The sequence below is a fragment of the Trichoderma camerunense genome (genome assembly GCF_050948025.1).
Source record: "Trichoderma camerunense strain CBS 138272 chromosome Unknown V8C40scaffold_25, whole genome shotgun sequence".
In the NCBI taxonomy this organism is placed as follows: domain Eukaryota; kingdom Fungi; phylum Ascomycota; class Sordariomycetes; order Hypocreales; family Hypocreaceae; genus Trichoderma; species Trichoderma camerunense.
This window is the reverse complement of record NW_028145345.1, coordinates 82,414-103,042: the sequence shown is the minus strand read 5'-3', so window position 1 is coordinate 103,042 and position 20,629 is coordinate 82,414. Positions and strand designations below refer to the sequence as shown.

General features: G+C 48.3%; 5 protein-coding genes across 5 annotated transcripts; 4 read left to right on the top strand and 1 right to left on the bottom strand.

Annotated features, from left to right (window-relative positions):
- Positions 1-8,378: 8,378 nt before the first annotated feature.
- On the top strand, positions 8,379-8,594 carry V8C40DRAFT_270741 (uncharacterized protein; the record flags this gene model as incomplete). Its single annotated transcript, XM_083220212.1, has 2 exons — positions 8,379-8,476; positions 8,534-8,594. 2 exons carry the CDS (start codon positions 8,379-8,381, stop codon positions 8,592-8,594), a joined length of 159 nt encoding a protein of 52 aa, XP_083067880.1.
- Positions 8,595-9,864: 1,270 nt separating this feature from the next.
- On the top strand, positions 9,865-10,671 carry V8C40DRAFT_283769 (uncharacterized protein; the record flags this gene model as incomplete). The annotated part of the gene is made up of 1 exon (XM_083222031.1): positions 9,865-10,671. A coding segment is annotated over one exon (585 nt), but the record flags the coding sequence as incomplete, so codon positions are not given.
- A 25-nt stretch (positions 10,672-10,696) lies between these two features.
- V8C40DRAFT_257532 (uncharacterized protein) lies at positions 10,697-11,816 on the top strand. The gene is made up of 2 exons (XM_083218517.1): positions 10,697-11,264; positions 11,357-11,816. The coding sequence occupies exons 1-2, from the start codon at positions 11,195-11,197 to the stop codon at positions 11,746-11,748; spliced, it is 462 nt and encodes a 153-aa protein (XP_083067878.1). The 5' UTR covers positions 10,697-11,194; the 3' UTR covers positions 11,749-11,816.
- Positions 11,817-15,308: 3,492 nt separating this feature from the next.
- On the top strand, positions 15,309-15,911 carry V8C40DRAFT_257531 (uncharacterized protein). Its single transcript, XM_083218516.1, has one exon. It carries the CDS (start codon positions 15,417-15,419, stop codon positions 15,654-15,656), a length of 240 nt encoding a protein of 79 aa, XP_083067877.1. The 5' UTR covers positions 15,309-15,416; the 3' UTR covers positions 15,657-15,911.
- Positions 15,912-17,840: 1,929 nt separating this feature from the next.
- V8C40DRAFT_257528 (uncharacterized protein) lies at positions 17,841-18,631 on the bottom strand. The gene is made up of 2 exons (XM_083218515.1): positions 18,388-18,631; positions 17,841-18,286 (listed from the first exon to the last, which is right to left on the bottom strand). The coding sequence occupies exons 1-2, from the start codon at positions 18,617-18,619 to the stop codon at positions 18,180-18,182; spliced, it is 339 nt and encodes a 112-aa protein (XP_083067876.1). The 5' UTR covers positions 18,620-18,631; the 3' UTR covers positions 17,841-18,179.
- Between the last annotated feature and the right edge of the window lie 1,998 nt (positions 18,632-20,629).

The following is a 20,629-nucleotide window of genomic DNA, read 5'->3' as shown; positions in this document are numbered from 1 at the left end:
TTTTCAACTAGTTCAGAGTGCTATTTCTATCCACCCAAACCCACGCACGCTTGAGAGCCTATGGCGACGTTGTGTTTCTCATTGCCATTGAAACCTCCGATGATTGCCATTACTTTCCCCTCTCAATCAGCTTCTTCTCTAATTGTCTGCGCTCTTCTAGTATTTCTCGACGACCGTTCTCTTTCTCCGATTCCCTCAAGCAATCGTCCCCATGATCCGCCGATCAAGTTAGGCCGGCGTTGTCCCAGATCATGTCCGAACGCCGAGAAGCTTGTGTTTTCAACCACAGCCCCCGAATCTCCAAGAATCGAGCAAGCTTTCTACACATTAGATTAGGAGCTATATTAAGCAAATCTTCCCATATCTCTGCATCGAAACTGTGGCAAGGCTATTGACGACGACACAAGATATACACAGCTGGGATAAAAGCCATTGAAGAACAATCATCAACTCCCAACGCACGTGAAATACTCTAACGATACCATTCATATTCACAGAGTTGACCAAGCACAGCCATATCTCCTCTCAGCAACCACCTTGCGATAAAACCGGCCCACAGAAAAGAAATAATATATCTATCTCCATGCTCTTCGTCTGCACACGACGATTGCACCCACGACTTAATATTCAGTAAGTTGATTGCCTCATTTAACTTATCCATCATTACCATTGCTAACCCGTCATAGACCCATCTTATACTCCATCTTCAGCTTTTCTCAAGTTATTCGACAATGTTCGCAACCCTCGCCGTCGCTCTCCACAACGCTATAACCTGTCGTATCGACTTGCTGGCAGTTTCCTTTACCAGAGCAAATTGCCTAGCCACTCGCCTTCACCCGCAGTCACGTACGACACTATTCATATCCAACAGCCTCTATTCTTCTCGCTAGCAAAGAATAACCGATCCGCTCGCTTGTCACGATCTGATATCGCAGTTGAAATACGCTACAAGTCACAGATATCTCTTTGAGTTCCCTTGGTAGAGGGAGAAGAAGGAACATAGTTGTTGGAAAGGAAGCTGTAGATCCAATTCACTCTCATGCTGGAGACATTCATTTAATATCTGACGAGTTTGTTCATTTTGACTTTTACTGAGCCCAGCTTCACCACATAGAGGCCTTGGCCGAGATGAGGTTCACAAGGATCTTCGCACCATCTACCCAGATGGACCAGTGAATCCAGCCTTGAACCCGTTCTACGTCATCATGAGGGTCCAGCCATGGGCTTGAGAGCTGGCACCTCGAATGCCTCAGCCTACATCTGATCATCCGAACTTAAAGAATAGAAGAGAAAGCTTCGGAGCCGATGTCGCTACCAGTGATAAGACAGCAAGGCTGTATAAACCCTAAAAGAATTCGGACCGAATTGATCAAGTCGATTCAAGGTAATTGCTCTTCCTCATACGAATAAAGATCCAAGTGCAATCCATCCCACCTGAGGCTGAATGATGTAGTCCATCATATACCAGACCCTCCACGAGCTCAACAGGAATAACCCAGTCGCTGCCGGGCTACACCTGAGGGAAATCTCGGGAAATCTCGGGACGTTGTCCGCTTGAGTCTTTCAGGCCGCCGCTGGGCCTGCAGTTAATAGATCACACTCCGAATACCTCCGTCTATCTCACGATAGCTGAAGAAGCATCTCGTCTTTGCTCCATTACTTTATACATAAGTCCAGTTACTCACAAAGCCTATCTGTGCCAGGTTCTGGCCTTTTTGCCAAGTTACTCGTCCCAGAGATCATCGTCGTGGATCAGGACAGCACGCCTGCCAACTAGAGATTCCTTGGGCATACCCTCCCCTGTGACTTGGATCATCACCCATGAAGTCAAACAGACGAGTTCATTTGTCGATAGTTGTGGCTATGAGAGAAGACCTTGGCAAAAATGGCTGCAGTTAGTCTGGTACGCCAAACAGGTACGTCTAAGCGCCGATACCGTTGACCAAGGACCACTTCTTAATCATGGTGCGTATAACACCACACAGCGCCCTCCATTAGAGATGTTTTACGATGGCGAGATGACTTCATATAAGATTTCAATCAAGATTCATTACGACATCTTCCGAAAGCTCCTATGACAGACCCGACTCGACGCTACCAAAACGAATGAAACCGGGCTACAGTAATGATACCGAACCTCGATGAGGCTTTCACCCTGATGCGCCTACGACGTTTTCCGCCGGCCAAAGGCATAAGTGATATACAGTGCCGCTATCAACAACTTTGCAACCCGTGAAAGCTCTGTCTACAACTTGAGTGTCGTTTCATGGGTGTTCCGAGCTCATATACCAGTCTGTTGAATGCTAATGTTGAAGTATTAGAGCTTCAACTGACTGGTTTTTGACATCTTCGATCCCACGCGCGCTCATAGGTGATATAGAGCGATTATGCCATACCGACAGCATCAATGCCGACAACTGATGGTAACAAGACATCACGACCGCAATTGCAGACAATACTAGCGATGTGTACATGGTTTGCAGGCGGTGGAGAAAGCGGTATATGGATATCCTCCATACCTGTCTTTTAGCTGCTGGAAGCTGCGGTTCTTGCGAACCGATCAATCCGTGTGACACAAAACTCCTCGTCCGTCAGGAACTCGACCCAGATGAGGCTGCTATTGGGCAAAGAGCCTTGATTACAGCCTGTAGCGGACTGTTCATACGATAGTTTCAGATCAGGTAGGGTACTGTCCAGTGAATGTTTTTTTTTGTGAGGCTCACTATGAAACTGCTTAACTAACTGTAACGCATGCCCTAGGATTACGAGCCTGCCGGTCCTCAAATGACCATCTCTTTCCATCGACTCCCCGCCAATACTACTGAGTATCTGAAGGGGCACTTGGAGGAATGTGGGAAAGTGGGAACCCCAACGAAATGGCCTTGTGGTAGCGTTTGGAACTAGCTCTGAGGGGGCTCGTCTCAAACAGCACAGCTGGGTGATTGAACACCTTCTGGAACCCCAGGCAACGTAGCTGCGTAACTGTGAAGGAGCTTCTGGAATTACAAGTAACATAGATGTGTAACAGCTTCTGGAATCCCACCCAGCACAGCTGGACGATAGCCTCTGGAAGAGAGAGGTTGCCCAGCAGCCCAAGTTTATTATCCAACACTACGGCAACTGCAGAGCTTGAAGTGCCAGAACACGATACAAACAAATAGAAGCTACTAGGTACTACCGAGTTAGTATTTATTCACCCCTATAGTTACAGGCACATACTCTATCTACCAGGGAGGAGGTAGATAGTAAATACCCAGTTTGGGTGTCTGCTACTATTACTACTGTCTACTACTGTCTGATACCGTCTGATACCGTCTGATACTATCTTTACCATCGCTACTGTCTGCTACTGTCTGCTACTAATTACTACTGTCTTCTATCATCTAATATTATGATTGCGTATAACTTTCGTTTAACACCTGGGATGCTGGATACCTATGTAGCATTCAACATAGGCCACTCAATAACCCCTTTCCTTCTAATCTCACCAAGCAGTACAACAGGGTCATTAGGTTGGCGAAGCGTCTTCTCAAAGACGCAAAGTTCTAAACTGTGTCTCGACTTTCTAAGTCTAAGCGCCATATAGCACTGCATACCGGCAGCATCAGGGGTTTGGCCGCATTCGCACCTAGCCACTTATTCATTTACTTGCTCAGTGTCCCTAGGTGACTTTGAAGATACCAAAAACCTCTTTTGCGTGAGTGGGATGGTACCCGAATGAGCGGCAGGATGGATAAGCCAACCCAATGATTTGGCGCAAGTCACGATATTTGTGGCCTGTATGAGGAATTTTAGTTCCTTCAACGTCCAAACATTCTCTACTAGCATTACAGTATGGAGTGTTCCTACGAGCGCGTGAAATATCTCCAGTATATTGCAGAAACCCGAAGAACACCCCAAATATTCATCACCCATTTCATAGGTGACACCTTTACCTCGCACTTGTAATGCTTTGTCTATTCTTCAGATTTTGCAACAGGTGATAGAGTAGTCCATGCAAACTTAAGAGGAGTGGGTGGTGCTGGAGGCTTGGCAATGAGAATCGTCTGCTCCCGGCCATCACTCTCGAGAAGCATCCATTTCCCAGTCGGACAATCTTCCGATGTTGCAATTGGTGTGCTCTTAAGGTCTAGTGCTGCGGCAGAAGATGGATTATTCTGTATGGTACTCTTGGTTGCATCTGGCGTATGGCCTCAGCTGGTGCTGCCACCTCATCGGGGTGCAGGACACCATTTTTGCACCATATCCCCAGGCCATAGCCTCGAGTGCTCAGCTATTGCCATACAGGCACAGATCGCGAGCTGCTTCTTGAAAGAATCGTAGAGCTTGAAATCATCCCTTCAATTCGCATGAGTGATGGGATACCCAGGTTAATTTCGTAATAGCAAATGTACGTCGTGATATTGAGCCTCGCATTGTTCATTTTGTTTATCGACACAGGGTAGTGGGCAGGCTGGGCAGCGCCTTCGACAGGAGGTAAAAGAGCCTTCGGCATATGTGTGTGGTCGGCTGGTATCGCATAGCAGCTAGGTACTTGATGAGCTAAATCTACTACCAGGTAGGGATCCTATATCGCGTATCAGCATCCGAAAATATTTAGAGGAAGCAAGACGCTGGAGTGCGTAGGTGGATTTTGGATATGAGAGACGCACACAGGCCGATTTACCAATTATTCCGTCCAAAAGTAAACTGGACGGCGCAATATGGCAAAATTTCGTCGAAGGGAGAGTGACTAGACAGGCTTTGAGAAAAGAATAAACGGTGGACACACCGAGGCAAACTCACAGCACCAACTGGGTTCGCTGACATTGACAATGAAAGAATCCTTGATTGTGCGGATCGTAATTCATCGCCGGTAAAAAGAATCGACTCGAAACATCAATGGTATTGTACCTACGTTGGCCTGGTACTTTAGCTCCCTACCTAACCTGTATTGAAAGAAATCCATGTCAACCTGTCATTCTAATGCACCAAACGGACCTCGTCCATTCAGCCAAAGTAGGCCATGAAGTCCCACTCGGCTAGAAGCATTTTACAAAGAGCTGGTCTATCGAAAGTACATGTACCATTGATCTGAGGTTGGAGGTAATGTCACTTCCCAGCCCAGGTGGTCAATTTTGACTGTTCACCTTGAATTCTGCTAGATGTTCAATCTCTTTTCTCTAGTCCTTCACAACTGAGAAGAGATTGAGCCCAGAGCGGCTCTCTGCCGACGACCACTTAACAACCACCCGTGGCTTACCAAAACTGATCTTTGTTGCAGTGCATCCACATCTCTCGACAATCAAGTTGCCTTTTCCACCCACCTCTTCTACCCTCACAGCACTGGCATCGCCAAAACTCAGCCTCAGCGCCACGGCTATTGTTGAAATCGACTTCTCTGATCCTTTTTCGTTAGGCCTTTGTCATCACCTATCGCTTACCACGTCAAATTAGATGATCCAAGTGACGACGTGCCCATAGGGGCAAAGTCGAGAGTCCTCGAGTTCCTCCCCAACTCACCCGAGCAGCAAAATAAAGGAACTTTCGCCGCGGACACTTGCGCTGATGCTCCTTGTTCACCAACTCTTGTTGCAGAAACCCTTAGTTTGGCCTTTCCGCCAAGCAAAGTTTTCTTTAACACCCGCGTCACAAGTAGATAAAGCTACCACCGCCGTCCCTCGAAACCTGACGCCCGCCCACGCCGACTGTGACGCTCAACGTCACATCACCGCATAGACGTGCCAATACCGCCCTCGTCACTTGTGCGCACCACGTCGTGTCAACATGTTCACGGTACGTGCGGCGAATTGCGGACAGTCGTTTCTCGTTCGTCTCGAATGTTCACCATCACCATCTGCGCCCCTCACAAGGCGTCCTCGATGCCCTTCCCGCCAACTTTCTCCCTTGGTCGAATGTTAAAGAGCTCTTTTACAGACCCCATACACGCATCGCTGCATCATCGCCACGACTTGAATGTTCTTGAGAGCGTTTCCATTACAAATGTTGAGTCAGTCTGCGGATTTCGTATGAGGAATACAGGAGTTTAACGTCCTTTATCCTTCTCGTGCCCATATCGCTCAGTCTGTGAAGTTTGACAGCCATTTGTCCCACTTGATCAGCATTTACTCTGACTTTAAGCGTTTTTCTCATTGCCTAACGCATCCGAATATCTACCTGAGTATTCTGAAGCCGAGCCAGTGTGTCGCTTTCATTTCGCACCAAGATTTAAGAGTAAGATACTCTCTTGTTTCCACGTATCTCCGACTCATCTTCTAGCCGAACGTCAGCCACTCTGCCAAGATGCAATAGGCATATGTCTCTGCTTCATCGATAATGGTAGTGCCCTTTGGAGCCTTCCTATTACCTAGAACGTCTGAACGCCTTGGATCTCTTCTGCAGCTTGTGCTTTTTCCGAAGAAGACTTCAGCGACCAACGAGCAGATTCATATTCTCATTGGAGCTGCTGTCAGGACACTCGACCAATCCAATCTGACGATCGCTGAGGTTCTGTACAACGGCAGGAATTGTTGCTCTTGCCGCCCTACCACGCTACGCAACCACTTGAGATCAAGCAACATCATTCCCATCGTCATCAGCCATGATGATGCCACCGGCACTTGATTCTGTTTTGCCATCACTTGCAATGTCATTGAGAGCATTCAAACTACCCAAGGCATACATGTCTCCTCTATAGCATTTATCTCGTGTGCTACTTCCCCACGTGCGAGCACCTGTGGGAAAGACGTAGGAGATTATTGAACCAAGAATCGCTTATTGATCTCTTTTCGAACAGAAACTGCGGTCAAATCCCCCGACCTCAGAAACCATCAGGTTCCATCACGAAGCAGCTGTTGATGACCGAATGAATGCCTTTGCCACCTTCCGATCATGAGAAAAGAAAGTGACGGCATTCCCGTCACCGCCACGAATCTGTCTGTAATGGACATCGGCAAGAATGAGATTAACCCGCCACCGTAACTCTATTTGTGATTCTTCCCACAGAGAGTCCATACCATACTATCGGCCGCCTATCTATCCCTTGGCCAAGGCATCCACTTGTTTCCTCTGAGGTTGACTCTTCATGTGTCGAAAAACCAGTAGCAAAACATCGGCCGATGCAGGATCTTACTGGCATTTCACTTTCTCACCAAGACGTGCCCTATTCTCGAGAGGGTTGCTACCAACCAAGACGTTTGCAAATCTTCCGAAAACAACGTCAGACATGTTCACCGTGGTTGATGATTCTCCGTCCATAAGCCGCGGCACTGAAGCTATCGCATGACTTCGATCGGCAACTAGTTCAATCGCCAACATGAGTCAAGGAGTTCACAGATTCGCACCTATTGACTTCACTGCCTAAATTCATCTCACCCATCACAATCATTCTGCCAATTGCCATGAGCAATCGTCAGCATTGCCCCCCTCAAGTCAGGGATCTGCGATCTACCTAGAGGGTTCTGCACATATCCATGATGTCTTTTTCGAGTCGGTGAGTATTTCACTTTCTGTAAAGATGTTGGATGAAAATGTGCTTACCACCGCATGTGTCGAATGCTGGAGTCTAGAACACAAGCCATCGCAACTTCGCTCGACAAACCAAACCCCCCGTCAAGTGCAAGTTCATTGATGACAACAACGCTGCCGTCGTCCCCAACTCCGACCTCAATTCTGCCATACCTAGCGCTTTAGATGCACTCGTTTTATAATTCGTTTATGAGGCCGTGAGTCGAATTCACCGTCTTCGAGTCCTCGCTCCTAACGCGACAATCTTTCGAGTGCTTCCATTGTAACAGGAAAAGAACTACTCTAACTTCCCTGTGGATGGAAAACCTCCAGGGGTTGCTCTCTCAAGTTGATGTTTACCTGATGTTCAAGTCCGCGGCGTCGCGAACCTGAGCCCACGCATACTACAGCTTATCATGACCCAACGCGGGCAATCTTTCCCAGTCCTGAAGATCCCGCCCATATGTTTGAACTTTGCAATCTTGCAATGCCAGCTCATTTCTCTATTGATATACAATAGCTTCCCTTCAACGGCTATACCTATTGCAGAAATCTATGTCTTGAGACGACCATCGCGCACCTCAGTTTCGCAACACCAGCCATTTCAACTATAGCCCTTCGAAGCAAAGCCAGAATCCGCTACCTTTTGAGATTACAAGCAACCTCCTCATTCATCTAGGCCATGGAAATATTGTACCAGCTAATACTCATCCCCTAATGGAGTGGAATACGGGTCAAGACAAGCCGAACTATGTTGATATATACACCTAACGCCTGCTCATCTTTATCGTATAGGCAAAATTTCTTCCATCATGCCTACAAGAAGCATGAACTCTTCTGCTGTTCCCTAGTCACAGCTATACTTCACACTGACCGAACCTCCCTCTACCGGCATGGCCCTCAGTACCTTCCAATCCGGAGAATGGGACAAATCTATGGTTCTCATCGCCATATGGACCGGGAAAGAGGACAAGGCCAATGTTGTGCCAGTGTATAGGATCATGCGTAGTCTTTGTGTGTGCCAATTCTAACCCACTGCTGGACTTAGCCTCGAGCGATTGTTACAACGCCCTCGATCGCCACGTGTCGACAACGATGACTACCTATGACTATGAGTGCGACGACTACCGACAAACACGCGCACGACAAAATGACCGCAATCTAGAACAGAAATGCCCGCAACTACCAACGAGGCGGTGAGTATGGCACGCCGCCCTCCGTTTAGCACTTGGAGTATAACCCTTCGACAGCTCGGAGCGGCGCGCTGCTACCCTTTGAGTCAAACCCGCTGCCTTTGATTACACCGCCATGGTCTCGTCGTACCACTAGGCGACAAGTTTCCGCTGTTTAGGCCATCAAGGTAAAGGGTCGTACTATGTTTGCCCTACGCAACTTCTCTTTCGTACTCAGAATCTCTCCTCGCCGGCATTCTATCTCTCACCAGTCTCGATCTAACTATGAGTCAACAGTTTGATATAGCCATGACCGTCCTCGATTTCCCACCTCCCCCCTCCACTCGGAGATACTGCGACCCGCGTACTTTATTCACCCAATCCAGCCATCTTCGACAACTCATTCTGCAGCGTCCCATTGCCAAAGTCACAGGTGGCGGTCAACCTACCCCCTCTCATGAGTACGGGCGCGAGCAGTGCCTCGGGTCGTACTATGACTTGACTATAATATAACAGAGGCGGTGAATGAACAATTATTTAGTCGATACGGAAACATGCAGTACGGTGAAAAGATAAGCAAACGGCGGCTGTTGCACAAAGAAAAAAATTTCTCGAGCATAAAAACCCGCAACACCCTACCCCTTCGTCATCTTTCGCTTCACCTTTCTTTTCTATCGCGATGTTCCTACCACAATACTACCTCTGACAACTCATGTTTCGGGTTTCCTTCATCTCTGTAAGTTTATCATTCTACCCGCCGTTTTAATAATCTCTGACCATGTCTGTGGTTGGAGATTGATCAAGGAGACAACTGACTTTGTGCATGGTTGATGTGGTTAGACTCCTTTTGCATTTTCGGCCCCGACCCAACCGCTCCATATTGACACCACGAAGACTTTTACATATGCTCTGCCGTTATGACCGACTCTTCGAAGAATAGCCATTTCTTTTTTATAGCCCTTCCTTTCTCATCTACGCAGTCACATCTACGGCTGGTATATCCTTGGGAACAGTTTGAAGAGGAGGAGATTCGTCAATAAGAGAGACTTGGCGCTGGTTTCAGTCATCACTACGTAGTGATGACAAATAGAAGTTGCATCGAGACGCCCTAAAAAGGCGCTCTACCTCTTGGGTAGAGTTCTTCGTTTGGGCTTCTCGATTCAGCTTCTTTTTGGAGTCCTGCTTCAGGGCGACATCAGCCGATAGTCTTGAAGACAGAATTTGCTGTGCTTCTCGATTCAACTTCCATGCGACAGTGAAGGGATTCGGTAATCCCTTCAATCACCCAGATCACCCGAGCGATGGGTGGATAAACCATAACGAACCAATTGTCGGAGATATGACTCTAATCGATGTTATCGAGCAACGAAATTTCTCGTTTGTGGTTGCTTCAGGTGATCAAGTTTTGGAGAAGCATTGGTCCCAGCGGTTGCCTCGGCCATTTCGGTACCCGTATGGCGAGGACCACTCCTGGTTTGCGAGTTTGTACAGACCACAGCCATCGACGCCTCCAGATTGGCCATCATCACGCCGTACAAAGCCAATATGGACTACATTGCTCACCGTCACTGGGGCCCTCCATATCTCCGACATGCGCCCTGCTGCAACTGTGGATTCCAGTCAAAGCTGCGAAGCGGATATTGTTGTTGCCATTCCAGGGACCACTGAGGTTGTCGGGCCGGGGTTCACGACCGATGAGCATAGATTCAACGTGATGCTCAGCCGCCAGAAGAGCGGGCTGCTCATTTTTGGGGATATCAATGTGCTAGGGCCACTGGTTAACGCTTGGTGATACGATCCAGTCCCAAGGCTCTTTTTCTTCTTTACCCCTTTCTTCTTTTTCTTGAGTACAGGAGCTTTCTCTATTTGATGCCGCCCCTGTCTTGCGAAGAAGCAAGATTATGTATTCGCCTGTCCTCTGACTTTTGATGAGCTACAATATCCTGTCTCTTTGGAGCCGGCATTTTGTTCTTCGTTTCGAGATATCGCCGTCTTCTCCCCCCCCCTCTCTCCCGTCTCCCCGTGAGCGGGACTGATAAACATCCTCGTTACGAGGTGTTGTTATTCGTTGTTTGTTTCGCGGCATCCGACTTCCCCTTCCCCTTCTCTCTTCTGTCGTCTCCCTGTGAGCGAGTTGATATCTCTTGTCTCCCTGTGAGCAAGACGCATAAACATCCTCGTTACGAGGTGTTGTCATTCGCTGTTTGTTTCGCAACATTCAGTCCCTCTTTTGCTCCCCCCTCCCCGTCTCCTAGTGAGCGGGGTTCTACAAACGCTCTCGTAAGAGGCGTTATTTGTTCGTTGTTTGTTTCGCAGCATTCAACCTCTTCTTTCTCCTCCTCCCTTCATCGGTCTGATCAGAGTCCAACATGTCTCAATCAACTGCTCCCGGAACTCGCAACCCCCCTCCACCTCACTTCTGGAAACCGTGTGTCCTTCTAGTCGACGATGGATTCTTCGGTGGCAAAAGTTTGGGACTTGAATCCGAAATCACGACGACTCTTCAAGTCCACAGAGAGACGCACTAGTCGTCATGGATGGGCTTCACGATTCAACTCCCGTTCGGGGCCAACAATGAGGACGATGGCTTTGGCAAGTGTCATGAGCGTAAGTCAAGCAACATTTCGTGATCTAGTCAGCTTCTTTGATCCAAGCTGTGATGACCTGTACGGAACTTGGCTGACCTTTTCTTGATGCAGGGAATCGGACCCTCAAATTGACCAAATCCGCTCAAGAGCACAAGATGACAGTAGAATTCCCGATGGAATCCGACTACTTCATTCGAGAGATCGAGCAGTCTGCTCGCAACACTCCCCGAGAGCACCAAAACATTGTCTCGACTGGATTTCCACTCGAAAGCATGACGCACATGCGTTTACAGTCGCAGTCCTTCAAGATGCGAAGATGCAAATTGATCAGCCACAACGAAGCAATTGTGAGATACAAGTTGAATAGACATCCTAGAACGACTAAATTCCTCTCTCAAAGACATGCGAAGGAGAAATTGAGCATCAAAAGCTTTCACCATTGCTCCTTCAACCAACAGTGGCAAATCTCTCCAGTCTTGGGCACGACAAAACAACAGTGTTAGCAATATCGTTAGTACCAATAATATCAATGACATCATTCGTATCATTCGTATCATTCGTATCAGTTGGGATAAAGATATTATTTCGTCTATTAGTATCTACTTAGCTTTCATTAAGATGCACACAAGGGTAGCAAGAAAAAAGGACAATGGCAGTGATGGGTAAAAGAAGATACAATGTCAGTCTTGTTCAATGTTATGTACAGCTTTGCCTTTGGGACAGCCTGCTTTCCATTGGAGTCCAATTCAGAACATATTAAGCAGCCGTTGTGACGAGACTACATTAAATTGACAGCTACATGGGTTGATCCCAACTACTTCAATGTCTATCTGCGGCCGCTGCAAACCACCCTCGAGCATCGGACTGGAAACCTGCCTCTACGGTCTGGCTAGTTGCAACATATTCCCACCGGCCGGACTTTTGAGGCAGATATTTTGATGTCCCGCACTTCTCATGTCTTTTACTTTTGGCTCTCTTGACAAAAAGGCTAGACATTGGCCAACAGAGGCAGCACCATGCGTGATCCGTCAGTGCCCATGTAGGGATCCATCCGTACCCGACGAAATACCAGGTAATACGTGGCAATACAGCCCAGTAAACGAATGTTCAATGAGTGTAGTGCCCTCGTAATTGCTATCCTGTCTACAATCACAAAAGGTCACCTCCAAGGCATTACAAATCCCTTTGGCGACCATCTCCAACTACGTGCGCAGATGCTGCTGGGTGTTGGAAGCTCACATTTTCACGGCGCATTTGCTCTCGATCGAGAAAATGACTTTTGCAAAAAAAAAAAAAAAAGGGAACCAGTGAAATACCTAGGTTGGATGAGTAGTAGGTGGTTTTCGCTGCTTGAGTGAGAAAGAAAAAGAAAAAGTCAAAAAGGGTTCCCATCACCAGATGGGTGCTTCTTCGCGAGCGAGCGCCGGCTTGGTTGTGCTAGTCTTAACGGTTGACAAGGCTTGATTACCTTGCGCTTTGTCAACCGTTAAGACTAGCACCCGGCTCTGCCACTCCGCAGGCCAGTGCCCGAAGCCGGGTTTGAACAGCAGCCTCTTTCGAGGGGCCGTATCTGTGGCGGCCGAGGGGCTAACCCACTCGGCCAGGCGGGGCTTTGTGTCACTCCGCTGGTTGTATCTGCCTCTCGGCGATGAACGAGTGAATGACTTTGATATATATATGCGGGCTAGCAGGACGCATATGTAGGTAATACTGCATCGTCCTTTACAATGATCGCTGCAGGAATATAATAGTACGGTACACTGGCTGCCGGCAATAGCAGCACTGGAAGGGGTTGTAGCAATGGCTCTATCTATATTTAGGTACCTGCTAGTATCGCTGCTAGTATCGCCACTACTTGCTAGTATCGCCACTACTTGCTAGTATCGCTACTAGCGCAGACTTGACGGTGCCCTGGATGTTTTGATCTTGCTACGCCCTTTTCCCTGTCAACAACCGCCAAGCAACCAAATCGCTCTAGGATTTTCTCAATGGCGTGAAGCATCTGGTAGCGTGCATTCACGAGGCCTAACGTTGAGAGGAAGGTGGGCATGAGAGCTGCATCACCAAGCCTGCATTATTCCTAGTTGGCCTCACGGTGAGGGGTCCGACGGCAAGTGCTACTTTTCTGTGCCTCACCTCAGGAAGATATTCCAACGTATACGCCCGCTTCAGGACAACCTTTAGTCAACATGGCCATCCCCGAGAACGGACCGGTTATCGAACGCGTAAACAAGACTGTATTTGAACACATGTCCATATGCACTTCACACCGGTTCTGCTTGGGTCCGCGGCGTTTGCTTCCCCCAATGGAATGAAGTGATGAATACGAAGCTGACGGTCCAGCAAGCAGCTATGTGAGCTTCTCGAAGTGGCCAGATTATCATTATTGCACGCTAACGTTCGCAGAAGGGACTGCAAAGCATACCATGCAGATCGTCAATGAGACCACTCGGAAGAAGAACAACCGTTTGCTGATCTGTCGGAGGAGATGAACAGCGTATACACTGTCATCGTTAACCAACAGTCAAGCTGCGGATACGCTTGAAGCATTTGCACAACATCAAGCGGTTAGTTGCCGACACTACCAGGGATAAGGAGAACAGGCTTCTTCATCTGCCGGAGGAGATGAATAGTGTACACGCTACCATTTTTTGCCAATCTGCCGATACACTGGGCAATTTCTTTACAATATGAGGCTCCCAGTGACGTTTGTTAGGATGCAAAAAGCGCGATTGATAGCGGCCAAGTGGCTGGATCCGCGGCTCGTGGCATTGATGTTCGAAAAGGCCATGCCGTCGTCGACTACAATCAGCCCCTTGTCTACAACTCCAAGCGGCATACGTCTGCATCTTTGTCCATATACATCATTGTATTATCAGACTGTTGATTCTCTTCGTCCTGCCCTCACCCACCCACGAAGAAGAGACTCGGTGCTTGGGGTGTCATTTCATCTCACAAATCCTGATGACTATATCCAAGAGGGTATCTGTCAGAATGGTAAGTGCTTCTTATCGTCTTCTCCGCTTGGTAACGACTGACCTTGTAGTCAAGCAGTATGAACCGTATTAGTTACGGAGTAGCAAGTTCGTTTTACCCTAATTGTGAAGAGGCTATCGCAAGTGTTTTCCCACAGCCTTCTCAGACAACCACCACAACATTCCCGAGTTCCTTCAATCATATATTCTATAGAGGTATGTTGAAGGCATAAATGCGAAATTGTTGCTATCTCATCGATTCGAACGATGAGAGAGAAGTATCCATACAAAATATCTGCACTCGAGCAGCGGCAACGACTCTTCTTCCTGAAGACGGCAATAAGCATCTCGACAGTGTCCCCGACTCCTTCACGTGAGCCGATGCCGTTTGTGAAGACCCTCGGCGAGGTGAATACATCAAGATATTTGATTGTGCGGGAATTCACCCTGTCATGATGAGGAACGTTGACCTCTCGCGATGCCAGGTCGTGAACCCCAATCCCTTCATTCGGGAGCGGCTTGTGGTGAGCTCTGCCAACAGCTCCAAGGAAACCACCACACCAGCTCCCGAACCCCATAGCTGACAAAGAGTCTATTGGAAGATGTGAAATTCCAAAGCGACACTGAGGCCCTGGAACAATCATCATCCAAACGCCATACAGTAGCGCACACCGGTAGTACCAGAGGGAGGTTAAACAATGGCCTGCGAGGTGCAGGAAAACAGCTCGCTTTTTATTATCCCGCACCAAACGAACAGTCTGCGCACCATGGTATGTTCCATCTACTGCTAATCTAGCCCATTCCTAGAGGCAGCAAAGAGCGAAGGCAAATGCTACTGCCTATGCGAAGTGGTGGAAGATGAAAAAGCGGCGCTTCTCTGGTCCCTCTATATTTACGACGTTCAGTCTCTCACATGCGAGACCATTCGGAGCGTTCTCGTCACCTTTTGGAATGATTTAGTATGATAACAATTAAATTGTCATCGGCTGGGAATGCAGTTGTATCTTTGTCTTCCGTGTTCATGAATTGCAGGCGGACTCTGATGTCTCCCATTTTTGGGATAATATGGATGTTCTATTCATCATGCTATAGGTTTCTATGATTGGTCAATAGTCGCTCTCTTTCTCGCTTTGTACCTGTCGCTCTCTCGCGGTCTCGACATTGTCAACTTGAAAGCACTACGGAGAACACCAAGGATGTCGTTAGGGATCAAGAAGCGCACTGACGACGGCCTCAATGCTCCCAAACGTCCTTCGGGTCCTTACTTCCTCTACATGCAGCATGCTCGTTCCACCGCCCCCAATGACCATTTCGGTCGACCAAGAAGTACTACGGATAACATCAGCCATGTCGCTATTAAGGCAAAACAGAAGAACAACAACGAGTTTCTTGCCCTCCCCGACGAACTGAGCAGTGCCTATCATGTTTTACGTTAACCTTGGCTCGCTCACTGAAAGTCTGGACAACCTTTTCAACAATAAAGAGCTTCTAGTGACATCCATTCATAGCGGCAGGACGCAGTTTAAAAGAGAGACGACAATTCAAGCTTTCAGGAGTGGCCAAGGTGGCGGAGAGCGGTTGCGCACGCGGAGAGCAGCTGCAGAGGAACCGAAAATGGCGGATTGAGTGCGTCTGTCTGCTATAAGATGGCAAATTTGCTTCTTAACAACGTGATCTGGATTCAACTTTACTTGAAAAGGGAGTTCCTGCGGATATTGAGTTTACCTTTCAGCAGTTGGTGCGAAAACGAGGATCGCCAAATTGAGTCACAATGAACCAAATACACTATCGGCCAATTGTTATTGATCAAAGTACAAGGCGCTTGGGTTTTAGTCACCTGGGCACTTTAATCAGGCTTCTCTGTTTGTTCCACGCCCAAATGGTTAGCTATCGAAAACCAAGACCTACCCGCTCAACCAGATGTATCTCGCGAAGATGGATATTGGCCAAGTGCGATCAGATCTTTTAACGTTCAGGGACTAGATATGCCAGAAGAAATGCTCAATGTTGCAGATTGCCTGTACCTACCAGGTTGCCCAGATCGATCACCCGACATTACTGGGCTGATGGCGCCAAACAAGTCCGCATAGGTGCCGCCGAAACAGAAGCCAACGCTTCGAAGCGGCGAATTCCCGAAGATGCAGACTCCCTCCGCCAGTCACAATGACTCTTCACCTATCGTTCAACATGACGCTGTTGAATCTGCCAACCCTTTGTACGGGTGAATTCACCAAACTGGCACTCTTCGCCAAACCGTGACAACGAGCTTGGGAGGGGGATCTGATTGCCTTATCTCAACCACTTGTTATGGCTCGAGAGCTCTTGAATCAAGAAGTCGCTCACGAAGGGCGTTCTTCCTTTGCAGCGTCGTTGAATTTTTCTCTGGAATTGTCTGGTAGGTATCCCGATCGATATCTCTGCGGAATTTTACGAAAGTGCGCAATTTCGTCTGCTTCGGAACCCTATGGCGTTTGCTTACAGCGCTCTCAATGCTGTCGTGCGCACAGTGCGCATGGGGTGAAATCACTGGCTTCCACCTCACTACCAAAGCTGCAAACACATCGCAGCCTCTCCCAACCATGGCGACTGATCTCACGACTCCTTTCACCTCACCATCGAGACTGCAGACACATCGCAGCCTCTCCTAATCCCGACGACCGAGTTGACCACTCCTTCCATCGACACCGACCCGCATTGCGAGGCACTTAACGAAGAGAAGGTGATTCCCAATTTCCCATGACTGAGAGGTAGCATTTACCATTCGAAGCGAATGTCTCCCCCTTCCATGCTCGACACTCAAGCACTGAAAGCCAAAACAAGGAATCAGGGAGATCGGTGGAGTAGCTGACGATGTTGTGGGCTTCTGAAGGCGGCTAGGACACTGCGTCACTAGGCGAAACATCGGTCACTGAGGAGTGGCAACCTCGTTTGACATCGACCGTGATGGGATCATCCCAATGCCCTCTGCATAACAAACCAGGACAATCCCGACTTCCTGCAGTCTTACATTCCGGAGCTTTATGCCAACGACACTAAAATAAAGTTCGAAATGGAGTCAGACTTTGACCCGAATGATGTTGCTACTGCTAGTGATGCTCAGGGAGGAGGTTGGGGAGGTAATAAGCCTTCTAATGCCGACTCTGACACAGGAGGCCGGGGCGCTTCTGGGAATTGTGGTGATGCCGCAGACTCTGGCGGTGGTTGGCACTGGTACTGATGTAGCCGGAGGTGATTCTGGCGGCATCTGGGGCGTAGAGGCACCAGCTCCTACTAGGGCATGGTAAGGAGAATACTCTTGCTTTCTCTGGGTTGGGCTGCAATGGCAAGGCTTCGTCGTTATTTGCAGTCTAAAAACGGTAGATGAATAGCCTACGCTGATTCTGGCGCAGGAGTCTGGGACATTTGAACAAGATGGCATAACCACCTACCTAGTAGTACCTGTTTTCACTCTGTTAATTCTTGTAGAGTGTACTTCATAAGCATAACATTTACTTCATCTGCTTCATCTACTTCTGCTACTTGCTAAATCAGCGGCATTAAATAAAGGAGGGACTACTCTATAGAAAATCTTCTGAACTAGGCGAAGACTGCACCAAGGATCTCACAAAAGGAGAAGCCATAGAGTCACCCGGTCTTGAAGATCATGTTCAATTAATTCCATATCCCACATTCTACTAAAGAGAAATCGTTCAACTACAAGTCCATAATATTCTCCCACGACTGCGCATCTTCAGGCTGTTGTTTCCAAGGTAATTGGTGCCCGGAAATCCTCTTCAGCGATCCCTGGCCCGTCGGCATCCTTTGGCCTGCCGATAGTTCATGCGGACGTGCATGGTGACCTCGGCCTGCCTTGCCCGAGTGATGGCGATGTTGAGCTTGGGGTGAGCGACTTGTGGTCCCAGAACCCTGAAGTGGAGAAGCTGCTGACAAGGGGATCATCTTTGACAGCGACCTTGGAGTTAATATTGGCTTGAACGCGCGGTTCTCTCGATCAGTCGATATCTGCGGGTAAAGGTAAACGGTCTTCGTGTGGGTTCAGCCGGGAGCGCGTGACGATTTGAAAGGCCTAAAGTTTTTCACATTGTCAGGAACAACAGTCAGAATATACTCGGTAGAAGGAGACTATGGCGCGAATTGACAGAGTAGCAGGAGGAAGCGTATACATACGAGTTCTTTGACGTGGTGAATGCACACATGTATGTGGTTTAACGGCGCCCGAGGCCAATGGTGCTCGCATACAGAAACCTGACGATCCAGCGGTTTTGTGAATAAAGGGAGAAAACAAGCAAAGCAGTTGCCGGATGAATTGGCCAGAGGTACTTTGCCAAGCCTCGAAGAAAGCTAACACTTGTACTACGAGTGCCATCTGCAGCATGCTGGCTGACAGCATCTTCAACATTCAAGATTCTTTCCGCCCTGCCGTTGATTGCCAGGTCTGGATCCAAGGCGATGAGGGCCTAAATTCTTTCCATGTTAAACAAGCCTTATCCATCCTGACACACATTTTCACACCGGCACCGGCCAATGACTCTGTCGACTGCGACTACGGCTACACGAACGAAATCATGACCGTGACACCGGCGACTGTGACACTCTCCCAAATCAAGCTGAGGTCAATGACTGCCTCCAATTTGCTTGTTGCATGCTCCCTATGGATACCTTCCTCTTGACTTCCGCTAATGGCTTTTGTCTCCCAGCACACAGCCCTCTTCTATGCCTTTCCGACGCATAGGTACTCTACCAACGGTGAAGCGGCATGACCCAGCTTTTATGCCAAAAGATTACATGTACATAGATTTGAGCCCTACAAATCATTGGAGGTCGCGCGCGGTGATATCGCACAGTGGCGGTATGAGCACCACGTCGATACACACGCAAATGTCAACCCAATTTACGATAATGGGTAACATAGCGGTAAGCCAACGAGGCAGAAAGAGCTCGTCTCTCTCACATGAGCATACACCACCCATAGATGTGTGAAGATACTGCAGGCATTTCATTGAGGAGTCGATGACGAATGATTACTATCGTGCTGTTTTGCGGTCCGCCCTTAAGTACCTCGACCGTATGTGTGATTGCGTTTGTCTCTTTTCTGTTGGTGAACCGCCCCAGCCGACCTTTGTCCCATTGAAGACGCAAAGGCAGATGCCCTTAAACACTTGATTTGAGTCGCATCTATACCGAGCATGTGACCTCGTTCGCTGCAGGTTTAGGAGCGATTTGCGTACCTGCTCGCCTAAGTCTAGATACGATGTTCCCGGTTGTGCGGCCGGGTGGGGAGTTTTTGACAGCACAGATCTGATCGGCGCTACGGAGAAATAACGTTCAACTACCTTCGAGGTGATTATCGGCCGTAGGCGTTTTGTGCAAAGAACCTGAGCGAGTTACTTCATTGCAGACCACAAGCTGCAGAGGGATCTTGGTGGTACCTTCGATGCCACGAAGTGCTGGTTTTCACCCACCCGATTTTCAAGAATACTAGTAGGTATTAATTATTTCCACCTTGGACTTTCTGGCCTTTTACTACAGGCATATTTTTGTAGACTTGGTCGCCGTTGGGGGACTGGAAGACGAGGATGTAGACTTAGGTATGGTAAGGTGCTACCTACTAGGTAGTAGATGTTTCTTTGTTCACTTTGGGGGTGCGCCATGTGCTAACGTGGAGCTATTCGAACCTTGAAACCTACATGTAGGTTGAAGGCAGAGCTACACCTGCCACTGCAGCTGGAAATGGCGCCCAGCTACCAGGTAGACTACAAACCGCGGTGCGGGCCGAGCCTTGGGAGCTTTCGCCTTGCGAATCTAGGTACACTCTAAAGCCATGACGACATCCAGGGGCAACGAAATAATTTAATGGAAGTTTTTCACGGTCGGAAGCTTCCTGCGCATCAGCATAATGTATAATCTCGACGCAGCCGAATAAATGTGCAGGTAGTATTTTCGACGATGCTACAGATTGAGGCATTCCAATTCAACATCTCTGGCAAATCTGCGCATCAGCACCAAATCTTAGCTTACATGGGTTCAATCCTTCTCCATCACATGGACACAATCCTGGTGTTTTCTCAGTGCCACCCAGATTTTGTGGAAATTATCAGTAATTACATACTCAATGAATAGCAAAGGATATAATATATGATGCGATCACTTACTTCCCCCGGGGACTGAGTATCCTTGTCGGTAGATCGTCTTGTTTCTAGTTCTGATGCATTAGTTGAAGTCCGAAGGCAACCTGCAGCACAGAGCGGAGGAATTGACTTTCGGGTACCTATCTACAAGTAGGCCCAGAACGGGAATCATTCCACAGTGATTGAGTTGCCAGATGGGCCGATGCGATGCGATCCGTTCGCGCAGTGTGCCTGTATAAAACGGGATGATAACTTCGACGCTATAAAGCTCCAGCCGGCCC

Coding starts and splice junctions, on each gene's coding strand:
- V8C40DRAFT_257531 (XM_083218516.1), top strand. CDS start 15,417: ATGTCGTTAGGGATCAAGAAGCGCACTGACGACGGCCTCAATGCTCCC.
- V8C40DRAFT_257532 (XM_083218517.1), top strand. CDS start 11,195: ATGGGCTTCACGATTCAACTCCCGTTCGGGGCCAACAATGAGGACGAT. Junction 11,265..11,356: donor CTTTGGCAAGTGTCATGAGC/GTAAGTCAAGCA, acceptor TTCTTGATGCAG/GGAATCGGACCCTCAAATTG.
- V8C40DRAFT_257528 (XM_083218515.1), bottom strand. CDS start 18,619: ATGTTGAAGATGCTGTCAGCCAGCATGCTGCAGATGGCACTCGTAGTA. Junction 18,287..18,387: donor TTCACCACGTCAAAGAACTC/GTATGTATACGC, acceptor GAAAAACTTTAG/GCCTTTCAAATCGTCACGCG.